At 48.2% G+C, this 13,291-nt stretch overlaps 1 protein-coding gene across 1 annotated transcript in view; it reads left to right on the forward strand.

The window, feature by feature from the left end:
- LOC102293941 (regulator of G-protein signaling 3) overlaps positions 1-13,291 on the forward strand; it is a gene marked incomplete at its 3' end in the record, with an annotated part of 23,292 nt that overhangs the window by 7,053 nt on the left and 2,948 nt on the right. The window contains 13 exon segments of the mRNA XM_014329372.2: positions 375-433; positions 516-610; positions 2,389-2,457; positions 3,327-3,387; positions 3,476-3,596; positions 5,294-5,553; positions 9,647-9,728; positions 9,813-9,918; positions 10,016-10,112; positions 10,726-10,983; positions 11,665-11,704; positions 11,795-12,045; positions 12,775-12,858. Of these exon segments, the coding sequence (XP_014184858.2) occupies positions 375-433; positions 516-610; positions 2,389-2,457; positions 3,327-3,387; positions 3,476-3,596; positions 5,294-5,553; positions 9,647-9,728; positions 9,813-9,918; positions 10,016-10,112; positions 10,726-10,983; positions 11,665-11,704; positions 11,795-12,045; positions 12,775-12,858 (1,583 nt within the window).

Below are 13,291 nucleotides of genomic sequence, written 5' to 3' on the forward strand. Positions count from 1 at the left end.
CTGACAGCTAGAATAGAATAGAATAATCATTAAAACACAGGTAGAACCTCAGAGTAGCCCAGTAAAAAGTCAGACTAAGTGTGGACGACGGGTGGATAAGCAGAGACTCAGACTTACAGTGTTTGATCAGCTAAAAACAAAGATGGCTGCCTCTCCTACTCTTTGAGGTTCTCTGACAGATTCACATGCAGAGTTTATGTTTATGGAAATAAATATTATCCTGTAATAAATCAGGCGTTCTGCTGTCGGGCTGAACTGTGACTGCGCTGCTGTCGGCACATTGTGGAAGTGACTTCCTGTCCTGGAGCTCAGTGTTCCAGTGATCAATCGTTCATCCGTCTTCGTTTGGTCAGCCTGTTCTCTTGTGTCTGCAGTCCATGAGGCCAGAGGGCTGATGGGACAATCCCAGAGATCATGTGACTCCTATGTGAAGGTGAGGATGTGATGTCAGTAAGTTGATCAGCTGCTACTGCGACAGTCTAATATCAAAGACCTGTTTGTGCATGTGTTCACAGCTGGCCGTGACCTATGACCTGCAACGCAGCATCAGGATTAAAACTCACACGGTCTACAACAACAAGAACCCAAAATACGAGCGCCGCTTTAAGCTGTGAGTCACACAAAGGTTTCTAATCGCACACTTATAGAGACGGCGCTGGGACTCAGGACACCTTCGACTGTGCTATGAGAGTTTGCTGCAGGAGTTCCAGTCCGGGGTCAGACTGGAAATGAACTTTCACTGAAAGATCCTGGATCACGCCATTTCCTGTCCTGAGTTCTTACCTACAGTCTGATCCAGTGTGGAGGTTTCAAAGAAGGCTTCCCGCAGCCAGCAGCTTCAGCTGTACGAACATCACCGTTACCTGCACCAGAGCATGAGCTGTCAGGCAGGCTGGCTCACAGCTCGCGAGCCTCGCCCCCGTACAGTCAGCGCTCCAATATAATAGTTTTAGCTCTTCACAGCTGCAACCATCCAATGAAATTCTTAATAAAAAAGAGTAAAATCAATGAATACAGATATTAAAAATACTGTAGCGACTGTAGTGCAGAGGTAGTGCCACATACATGTACAGTGTGTAATATAAACTGTCCAATATTCCAGCAGCTCAGTGTCCTGATGGCTTGTGGGTAGAAACTGTCCCTGCTGCTGTGGGTGTGGACGCTCCTCATGAAGAGCGTGAGGCTGTGGTGGCTGGGACCAGAGAAGATCCTCTGGGCCTTCCTCCTGTAGATGTCCTGGATGGCTGGCAGCTCAGACCTGCTGATGCACTGTGCTGGTCACAGAGCGTCATAGCTGCTGGTCCTCAGTGATGTGATGCCCAGGAGCCCGAAGCATCCGACTCTCTCCACTTGTATTCCCCTCGATGTAAATGCCTCCGCCCCACGAGCTCCTTGGTGTTGCTGATGTTGAGCAGCAGGTTCTTGTCCTGACAACTGATGATGATGCTGTTGGAGCTGGGTGGGGCTGCACAGCCGTGGCCTGCACACACATCCCTGGGGGGCACCGGTGCTGAGCGTCGGTGCAGATCATGTGACACTGCCGATCCTAGTTTACACAATATACTCCTCGTGGTGGCGCACAGGTGTCAGTACCTAATAATCATGCACAGCGCTGTGCTCACCCACCTGAGGCTCCCAACATGTCAGCACTGCCAGATGCATTTACGTGTTGCGTCTGAGAGGGGCCGACATTGAGCCTGGTGCACATGTGCATCATCTGCACATGCATGGATACTACATTGTGGTTATCATGGATTAAGTGGAATCACATACAGCATCAACACTTGTCTGCACTCCTGAATGAAGGAAAATATAACTACTAACCAAGCAGCCAGTTCTAAAACACCCTCCACCCACCTCCATCAGCACCACCATTGAGACAGCAGAATGTGGCTGTGCTCCTGAGCTCCTCATGGAGCTCCTCAAACCCTCGACAGCCGTGGCAGTCGAGGGTCTGTACATGGCAGCTTTGCAGGCGCGAGCTCAGTTTTTCTGAGGGAGATGAGGAGACGGTCAGACGTGCTTTCATCTCCTCGCGTTTGGATGTTTGCGTCCGTGAGTGAGCAGAGTTCAAAGTGCAGACAGAGAGCATGTCCTCCGGCTGCTCTTCATCACTTACCTGTTCCTTTGTTGCTTAAAGTCGATTCAAACGTTTCGGACTGAAGTCTGGACTCACACTGAAGTGCATCGCTGACCTCTGACCCCAAGCTGCATGGGCACTGTAGCGTGTATCAGAATTGCACACCCTGTTTCTTCTTCCTGTGGAGGGCCGGCTTAAATGAGTGATGCACCTGATTCAAGCCGCGTGCCTCAGGTTGGACACATGTGGTTTACACTGTTTGCATTTCCATTGTGTTTACAGTGTGTGTGTGTGTGTGTGTGTCTCAGGTGGATCAGAGGAGAGTTCATGCCGAGCAGGTTGCTGGTTTCAGTGTTCAGACGACCTGCTGACAACAGGTGAGTGATGACATCACTCTGACTCTCACCTGTTGAGCTGCTGATGATTGCAGCTCTCTTCAGGCTGGACATCCACACATGTTGCAGTTCACACTCTGGCCTGATGGTGGCAGTGGGGCTCACGTGGTTCACTTTTTTAAACACTTTGAGGTCACATGATGAAAAGTTCAGACTCAGCTTGAATTTGAGGTTTCAACATCCAGACTGGAGGAAGAGTTCAGCTTCAAGGCTGCAGGTACCTGCACAGGTGTGGATCTTTCCTTTCCATGGTCACAACATCCAGCCAGAGAAGAAGAATCTCCAGGAGGAAGACACCTCATTACCTGAGCATGAAGAGAAGAACCACAAACGCAGGAGGTTCAGAAAGCTTCCAGAAACAGGCCGAGCTGCTCCGTCCTCTGATCCAGAATGATGCGGTTGCTCCAAGACGATCAGAACAAGAACCGACTGAACTTAAATAATACAAAATATAAGAAACAGCTCTAATACATGCAGAACACCACAGAGATGAAATCTGTATGACTGACTGAGAAAGCTGAGGCTCTGAAGCATGCAAACACAGAGCACTGATGGGCACGCTCAGTGTGTTTGGCGAGAACATGCCGACCATCCTGAGCTCGGTTATTCAGCGTCACAGGGTTTCAAACCAGAAGCTTCACTTGAACCTGGACAGCAAGGACACAAACCAGCCAAAGGATCCTCGTCCCTGTGACCTTCTTCTGCCGCCGAGCTCTTGAAAACAGGAAATCAAATGTTTTACTTTAAACATTCCAATTAAAGTTCACGGCCTGAATTATCTAAGGTTATGCAGACTATCTGGCCTGAAGGCGGTGCTTTGTCTTACTCATCAGGTGTGTCCATCTCCTCAGGCGCAGTCAGCTGATTGGCTGTATGAACTTCAGGATTGGCTCTCTCGTCTCATCCTGTGAGGTGAGTTAAAGTAATCGCAGCAGAGAATCTCGCACTGACTGTTTATACACTTTGTAACCTGCTGGCTCCGCCTCCTCTGGAATGACAGCCCCTCAATGGTTGGTTCTACCTCTTGGCGGAGGAGTATGGGTGGAGCAAACACCTGAGAGTGACATCACACAGAAGCAAACCAACAAGAAGCTCTGAAGAGGCGTGTGTGGACATCAGAGGTAAGGATTGGCTCCTCCGTGGTCATGTGACCCCGGTGATTGTGAAGCAACTTTCCGAAAGTCAGGGGAGGAGCTTCACAGTGACCTGTCTGATGATGTCATTCTGTTACAGGTGAGTCAGCTGACAGGTGTTGTGAATCCCATAATTTATTTATATAGCACTAAAAAAACAACATCTAGTGTGAACGCTCAAAGCGGCCGCATGCGCAAAAGAAGAGGTCACACACGACGTTTAGACCCAGAGCAAACAGTGTTTGACTGTTTCTGACTTTGTTTCCCAGTTTTCCTTTAAGTTATAAAGTTACTGTGTTATCTACATTTGGCCTAATAATGATCCTTGTTGCTGTTTTAGAGGAGCGGAGCTTCTAGCTGCAGATTTCTGTCAGAATCTGCAGATTATACAGAACAAATAAAATGTTCACGTTTCTCCAACGCTGTCTTCCCAGCAGTTGTACTGGACGGACAGGAAGCGTTCGCGATGTCTTCTCCGGCGCTGATAATCGGCGTCTGTCTTGTGTCAGGGACGTAAAAGACGGATTTAATGCGACGTGACCGTCAAACAGCAGCCGCTTTCTAAAACATCAGATATGTGTCGGATTCAGGACCACATACAGAAGTGACCCAGGTCGGATTTGTAAATATCGGATTTGTGCCGTTCACACTGTCACACTGTGATCGGATATGAGTCGCAGAGGGTCAGAAAAGTCGGATTTGATGCGCTTTCACCTGCAGTGTCAACATAGCCTTAGTTTCAGTCGAGATTTGGAGACTGAGTGATCCATGAAGCACCTAGAGAGGAAATAATACTCCAACAGGAAAAGTGTGATGGCCTGCCTGATTGGAGAGGTCAAAGGTCAGCTCAACTGTGGCCGGTCTGCTGTTAAAGTCTGATCTGCGTGTTTGATGTTTGGCGATTGTGGCAGCGTGAAGTCTTCATCTACCGTTATGCTTTAGTTTTATTTATGCAGCGCCAAATCACAGCAGCCATTGCCTCAGGGCGCTTTCTGCTGTGAGGTCGATCCAACAATGACACAGAGTCAGTGAAGACTGTCAGCTACGCTGCAGGGTCACCTGATCCAGCACCAACTGCTTTATCAAGAAGGAACGCTTGAATCCTAAAAGTCGGGCTTCGTGGTGACGGCGCCGTAAGCAGCTGCTTGCCCGTGTGTGGATCCATACATTCGTCTATTTATAGAGGCTGGGGGGTGGGGGGCTGATATAGATTAAAAGTGACTCCTGCTCTCTCACTCATCCCCAGGGGTCCACATGGTTACCATGGTAATGACAAGCAGCCCACTAACCATGTGACCCTCACAATACCTCTGTGCTCATGTCCCTCTCTCTCTCTCTCTCTGACATCATACTGAGGGCTGACTGTGGTTCGCCGGGCTGCACAGAGCAAGCGCGGGACCACAGAAGAAGCAGCTTCGGTCTGCCTGCAGCAGCTGTTTGTTGTTCAGCCCCGTTCTGTGTCACATGATACGTTTTGTTGGTCTCGAGGTCAAATCCTGCAGTGTGGCAGCAGCTCTGTGAGCCCGGGCATACCCCTTTACCTGTAGCGTACCTGGGTCTCTGCTGGTGTCCTGGGTGCGCTCAGTCTGCTCCGAGGACAGCCGAGATGTTCTGGAAGAATGCGGCGTGGTCGTGGGATGATGCAGCAGGTGATGATGATGATGATGGTGGTTATCTGCTTGCAGCAGACCTTCGGAGGACTCCGGACTCCACCCCTGATTCTGACCTGAACCACATCGTTGATGCGGCTTCCTCCACCGGTGCGTCCACGGCCAGCCTGACAAAGTCCACCTCCACCAGTGCCACCAGCACCAGCGGGCCAAAAGACCTGATCTCCAGCCTCCACTCTGAGGTCACCAGCTACAGCAGCCACGCCTCCACACTGTACACCAACACCAGCCAGCAGTACGCTGGCCGAGACGGCAGCGCTATGCAGCGAATGGAGGTGAGCAGCGTACACGCACACACGCCGCTAAACATGCACCAGGAGGAGGTGGAGGTGCGATGTTCACAGCGACCATATCTCCTTCTGTTCCTGAACGTAACGCAATAGACAACAAAGAAGTTGGTTGGTCACGAGAGAGTAACTGTAACTTTAGTTTGGTTTATCTGATCGACAGTGTGTGAAGGTTGCAGTTCCTCTACCGTCCAGCAGACGCAGCACTAGTCCCAATCAGTGTTGGTCAAGTTACTTGAGAAAAGTAATTAGTAACTAATTAGTTACTTATTTTCAAAACTAATTAGTTACTTAGTTACATAGTTACTTTTCAAAAACATGATACACAACCTGAATACGTAATAAAGCAACAGACCTTTCAGCCCAATTCTACTTTTTCTCCATAATCATCATATAAATCTGAATCAAATGAAAAACTTTTTATTAGTTTTATTAGTTTTAATCATTTAACTTTATGCATCATGCTTTTTAATGACATCATGTGACCGATAATATGGCTGCTGTCACTGTACTGAGCGCCCCAAGAAGGCGGAGCTTCAGTTTTGGTGAATGAAATTCAAGGATTTCGATACTAATTAACAGTAAGATGCTCTCCACAGTCTAGTACAGTTAGGATTAGCTGATAACAAAGCACTCTGCCCTCTCGTCCAAATATGGTCACTTCCTGAAAGAAGACCCGACATGTCTCTGTTGGGTCTTCAGATGTGACTTCACTAACCGGTGGGTGAAGCGTTACTTACAGTGTAACCAGCTGCTGATGGAGCGCGTCCTGCTCAGAGAGGATGAATAATGCTGATGGAGGTTATTCTGAGCATCGTGGTCCTGTTTGCTCCGACTGCTCGCAGGCTCCTCGTGTTTTACTGTTTTTCTGAGAGGCTCATCAAACATTCACGTGTGATGAATTATGGAGTGAAGCTGCTTCTGTAACTGTCACAAGCTGCTCTCTGACCCCAGCCTCAGAAACATCCGAAACATGAGGTCCAACACAGTGTGTCCTCTGTTCCTGTGCAGAGCAACCAGAGCTCCAGCTCTCAGGTGTTTGTGGGTGTTTGTACACGTTTGCTGGTGTTTACAGGTGTTTGTGGGTGTTTCAGGCAGATTTCAGAGGACTCGCATTCAGGAGCTTGGGAAAACATTAATGAGTCAAAGCCCTCACAAACACACGTCAGCCCGAGTGTGTGTGCTCAGGAAGTGTGTGCGTGTTATCACAGGGACACATCCACTGTTTTTGTGTGCCTGAGTGTGTGAGTTTCCTGCTATTATTCTGTGTGCTGGTTCCCACACACATACATCCAGTTCACCTCTGAGCCTCTGCTACGCGCTCACACGGGTTTACCTCGATCGGCACGCTGGACTCGGACCTGGTCTGGATCTTCATCCTGGTTTGGTTCAGCTCTGCTGAGGACCACTTGGTGGATCCACAGGATTCGAACTCTGACCTGCTGCCATGCACACCATCCACCGTCTGTGTCGCGTCTGCATCGGACAGAACCTGCCTCAGGTCTAAAGCTATGATTATTGATTCCATCGATCAGTCTTGACCTCTGTGCTTATTGATGATGTTGACTGGGACGTTTCATGCATCACAGCAGCTCTGAGACTAAAAGCTGTTTCAGGTTCTTGGATCCAGGTCAGCACAGTTTTCTTTGTTTCTGTCTGTTTAAAAGAGTTTGACAGATAATCGGTATTCAATACCGCCAATCGCAGGAAGCTCAGTTCGCCACAAAAATGGCAGAAAGCAAACTGCTTTCCTGATTGGCTGTGCAGTTTGATGTCACGCCTGGATGTGTGTCATGTTCCTGGGAAAAGCTCCACAGTGTCCTGTGTTGTGTGTGTGCTGTGTAACCGGAGCGTCTCACGTGCTGGTTTCGGGTCTTACTGAATGAAACAGGAAGTTCGTTCTGTTAGAGCAGGGCGGAGGGCGGAGCTACCAGTGATGGAGAGCTGGACCTCAGACGGTTTGGTCCAAAAGCATCAGATGACATCAGAGAGCAAGCAGAGCAGAACCACTAAAGTATAAACTGAAACGATGAGTCCAGACTCAAATTCTTTGTGCTAGTTACTAACTTTACTAGCAATTCCTTTATTTTTGTGACCTCTGACCCCAGAGAATAACTTAGACAAAACAGAGTTTTATCTCGGTTCAGTTTCAGCTCATTGAGAGCAGAATAAGTCAGTCGGCTAATATGGAGCAGAGCTGTTACTATAATGTTGGAGACAAAGTGTGATGGTGTGGTTCGGGACTCAGCTGCAGGGGAGGGGTGGAGCAGAGGGTTCAGGGGCGCGCATGGCAGCTCCCCCGTGACTGGGAGCAGGTGCACGTGGAACAGGAGTTCTGTGTGATGTGTGCAAAGTCATGGTGGGTCTGTGAATGCTGGCTTTCCGTGCACCTAAAAAGTGAAGACTGTGAACAAACAGACAAAGAGACGATTCCCCGACCGACACTTTTACTGTTTGCCTGTCCTTGGCCCACATATGGAAAATATCATTGAGAACCAGAGCCGCACAGATCAGGTGAGACAGTTGACCTTTGACACCGTCCTCATCCTGGTCCTGAGTTGTAATTAAAGAAATGGTCTGACTGGCTCCAGTTTACAAATCCTTCAGTGGACAGGTAAAGGAGGTCCAACGTGTTGGGGTTTAACTCCGTCCCACGATTTCTCAGGACAGCTCTGAGCACCAGCCCTGCATCCTCAGCCAATTAGAAGTCAGAAAACAATCCCTCTCCTGAGGTCCACCTTTCACAGTTTGAAGGTTTCTCGGTTCTTTGTCACGAGTTCAAACCAGATTGACGTGCGCTTCTGTTGATTCGAGAGCGCCACAGCAGTGGGACGTCTAAAAAGGCCGCTTCACTGCCTCAGAGCATGAATCGAAATGATTATTTGGTATTTAAATGTTCAAACAGCTTCTCTAACCTCCTCTGATCTCCTTTTCCCACTTGGCTCAGCCTGAGGGGGCCGGGGGAAATTGTTGATTTAGACAAATGCAAAGCTGTGTTAAAGGCACGCTCAGCTTCCTATTCCTGGTCATTCCACTTCCTGTTTGGCCTGAAAGCTCTGCAGAGGCAGGAAGATGGCGCAGGAGCGGGATCGTGAGAGCAGGACTGAACCTGCAGACAAATGCTGTTTGCATACCTTCACCCCGACGCTGTTCTTGGTTCCCCTGCAGCAGTTTTAATATCAGCCTGTCAGTCTGAAGTCGGGGACATTAAACTTCTATTGTGGCGAGGAAACTCTCAGGACGAGGCGACCTTTCCTTGCGCCGTCTCTGTTTACACAGCCATGGAAACCACTTGGAGACCCCCACCAAACATGGCCCAATGGGCCTCGGTCAACAGGGCCGTGGAGTAACACACGGTGCGCCCTGCAGGCTGAGAGCATCACAGCAGGAACAAACCTGACCTGACAGCAGCCTTCTGTCCTACACGACAGCTTCTCAGTCATCCTGAGAAGAAACTTTAAGGTGATGAGTCATCAATAACAGAGTGACCACGCCGGTAACTCAGCACAGGACAGCATACATGAGTCAAACGAACAGGTTCACTGCAGGCTCATTTACCCTCACAGTTTATGTTTACATGACACGACCGAACAAACGTTTTAGAACAGCAAGGTGATAATTTGATCCAAAATACTGAAACCAACAGAAGGCTCCATAATCGACTCCTCAGCGGCTCTCTGAGAATAAACGTGTCATTTTAAGAAATCAGCCTTCAAAGAGGCGGGCTGTAAGATTTCAACTGCTTTTATTGGAAAATAAAATCTCCTGGAAGAGAGTAACCCTAACCCTGCGTATCATCACCAAAGCTCCCTGCTGATCTCTCATAAAGAGAAAAATCCTTCGATGGTCGGCTTTTCCAAATGACCCCAAATCTCTAAACTGACCAGTGCACCAAAATGTTGTCACCTGTAGGGTCTCACCTTCAGGTGAAACATCGTCAGAGTTTGCTCAGATGTGTGGAGAACAAAAGGAGTTCCTCCAGACTTAATCTGGGCTCTGTGACAGGAAAGCAGACCTGCTACGCCTCGCTGAGAAGGTGGAGTTTTAAACTGACTTCAGGTGTGTTCTGACTGTCCTGCAGGTGAGCATCGCTCGAGGAAAAGATGGATTCGGTTTCACCATCTGCTCTGACTGCCCGGTCAGAGTGCAGGCGGTAGATCCAGGTGAGAAAGACAATTCCACGACCGCTGTACGACATCCTGTTCACTCACAGGTAATAAACACCTGGCTGTCCTCACTGCTCATAGGCGGTCCGGCTCATCAATCTGGACTCCGTCAGGGAGACTCGGTCCTGCAGCTCAATGGGCTTCCTGTAGAGACCTGGAAGTGCGTCGACCTTGCCCATGCCATCAGGTAACCCTGCCCCCTGTGAGAGTGACCCCACCTGTTCAGGTAAATCACAGGGCACATTTGGCCTTTTGTGAATACTAACAGTGGCGCGTCTCCTCAGGAGCTGTCAGTCTCAGATTGTGTTGGTGGTGTGGAGAAGTTTACCTGAGGTCCGGTCAGCATGTGACGCTATGCTCCGCCCACACACACACAGCGCGGTGAGTTTCATGCATGAGGACCATTTGAACTGCACCTGTGGTCATAATCACAGCTGCAGATAATCAAAGGAGCTCTCATTCAGCTCATTTTAGTTTTACTTATACAACACCAAATCAGCTCGAGGTTTATAGCGTAAGACCTACGATAATACCCCGACAGTCAGACCTGCTAAAGCTAGCACTTGGTAACAGGAAGGAAAAACTCCCTTCTGACAAAAAGAAACCTCTGGCACAACCACCAGTGAGGGCTGGAAGACACCGTGTGGGAGCTTCAGTGCTTCCTTTATTCCTTCCTTTAGCCAAGGAGACATTGTAGCATCATTTGTAAAAGAAGAGGAGATGATGCCATCCCCTAATTCATAGCAACACATCACCTGACCATCCAAGAAAACAAGTGCTGAACATTACATGCTAGTTAAGCTCACAGCTGAACATCAGAAGAACGTGGGTTGATATAAACTCTGTGTTTTCAGGTTGTGTCTCTGATGTCTGCTCTCATGTTTACTTCACTGTGCTTCTCCTTTTCTGTATCATTGACCTCACAACAGCTCGCCAGACAAATGAGCGCTTATTAACTGATCTTACACTAAGCTAATGTTCCTCTGTCTCCTAGACGACAGGCAGGAAGTTGCTGTCTAACCCCACCCAAAGCAAACAAGACCGCAAATGGGGTCAGGGGTCAGGGGTCCGGGCCAGTTTGGGAGCTCTAGGTTCTCTATGGAGGGATAGAAAGGAGGACCGGGAGGAAGAGGAAGAGGAGGAAGACCAGGAGATGTACACACCTCACACCACCACCCTGAAGGGCACACGTGTGACATCATCAAATGGAGACAATTACATCATCCTGTCACCTGTCAACCCAGAAGGGCAGGTGAGTGTCAGGAGGCGGGGCCTGTATTCAGAAGGAGTAGAACACAGTTTGTCAGTGTTTGGTTCCAGCACTGAGGGTCCTGTGCAGAGACGTCAGAATAATCAGAACTGAAGTTTAGAACATCGACTTACTGCAGCCGTTGAATCTGTGACCGGGACCGACAGCCCCGTGACAACCTGACAGGCCAACGTAATACGGTCTGAGTGTGAAGTACGAAGAAGACAATGTCTAAAAATGTCAGATGGTTTGAACACGCAGTGAGTTTAATCGATTCACCAAAGAAAGAAAAACCCCAAAGAAGAAGAAAAAACAAGTCGTAATCTGAAAAGCTGCCATTTCATGAAAAACATTGTAAATACAGTAAGTTGCTGTTTTTATGGGAAATACCCTGACGCTGTACAGTCATCATTCCAGTTAGAGAGTCTCGCTAAACTCAGATATTTGTGTTGAAAGAGAATATTTTAGTCAGTTTGACAGTTTCAGGTGAAACACTTTGACCTTTGGGACTGAGTAAACGCCACATCGAAACCATCATTATTCTGTTAAGCTCTCTTTATGTCTTTGTTTGCATTCATATATTTACCTGCACATCATTTTGTAGTTTGGTTTGCTGATGTTCGTGCACCATCAGAACGATGCTGAAATCAACAGTTTCCAAATAAATGTTCTCTTCCTCTCCAGCTGCTGCAACCAGTTTATCACGACAGGACTGGGTCGATCGGTACGACTTCCACTCTGAATGTTATTCATCCATATGCAAAGTGCTCGTAAATATTATGATTATTTAATCGTGTCATTTGTGGTTATCCAGGACATCTGTACCAGACTCGCCCCAGAGGTCCGAACGTCCTCCACGACTCGTGTTTGGGGTCGTTACAGAGACCTTTTACCAGGCAAATCTCCACCCTGCCTCCACCTCTTTCCTCCACATCTTTGGCCCCGCCCAGAAACTATGGCAACTACCAGAACTGCACCATTGTTCAGTCACATGTGCCCTGCTCAGGATATGGAACCTACGTCACCATGGCGCCCAAAACCGTCATCTTCCCTATTTTCGTCCAGGTCAGAACCAATCCAGGTCCGGAGTCTTTAAACTGAACCAAAACAAATCCAGTGCCCAGAGCTCCAGGGTCCTGAACAAACCCAGAAACTCTTAGAGCATCTATCTACTTAGCACTTTTATTTATTTTTTTATGTTTATTTAAGTGTTGTCTGACAGTATGTTTGCACTAAGTACCGCAGCAATTTCCTAATGTTGTAAACCTGCTCACATTTGGCAATAAAACCCCTTCTGATTCTGATCTTTTTCCGCCCCATTAAGCTCTAACCCAGAACAGAGTTACAGCCTTTTTTATTTTTATTTTGTTCATTATAACAGTCATTACAGATCTCTTTATGGAGACTCTACAATGATGAAGAGAAAACCTCTCTCACACAGCATGGCCCAGATGGACCTGTCCTCCCGTGCATACAGGACCCCCATACTTGATCCAAGCTGAATTCAGGAATGTTTAGAAACAGGAGGAGATGCGATGACGACAGTATGAAAGGCAGAATAAAGTGTGGCAGAGAAGGCTGGGGAACTTAATTTAAATGGTCTGAAATAAGGAGAACAGGTCTGTCCTGTAACGGGACATTGAGTCTCCATGGGGATTACTTGCATAAACAAAGGTAAATAACAGTAATGAGGAGGGCGACTGACAGTGGGCAACCGTCAGCTACAGAGGAGCAAAACGGTGTTTGTGTTTGTGTGGTTTGCTTTTGTTTACATGTGTGTTGTTGTTGTTTCAGCCTCTCGATCTCTGCAGTCCAGACAGAGCGCTGCTGATGTCTGAAGAGATGATCCTGCACCAAGCCGACCTGCTGCCTGCAAAGGTAACACCCCTGTAAACAGTGTTGGGGAGTAACGGAATACATGTGCCGCCGTTACGTATTTAAAATACAAAATATGAGTAACTGTATTCCGTTACAGTTACCGTTTAAAAAGGTGGTATTCAGAATACAGTTACTTTGTTGAAATAAATGGATTACACTGCGGTACTTCCCTGTTTCATGTTGTCGCGGGTCAGGACTGTTTGGTTTTGTTTGACAGCTACGTGCTGTTGTTCCAGGCGGCAGCGTTACAGTTGCCATGGTTACAGGGTGACGCTCTCGCTCTGTGTGTTTCCTGGGTGAGAGAGCGCCTTTTTGTTGTTGTTGTGCTAAGCTAACAGGCAGAATGCAGCCTGATGAGCAGTGTAGTCCGTGCTGCAGGGAGAATGGACTGCCATACCCGTTATGTGTCTGTGAGCGAGGAGGGAGAAAAAGG

This window comes from Haplochromis burtoni, unplaced genomic scaffold, assembly GCF_018398535.1.
Source record: "Haplochromis burtoni strain Fernald_Lab_line unplaced genomic scaffold, NCSU_Asbu1 Contig_541, whole genome shotgun sequence".
NCBI lineage: Eukaryota > Metazoa > Chordata > Actinopteri > Cichliformes > Cichlidae > Haplochromis > Haplochromis burtoni.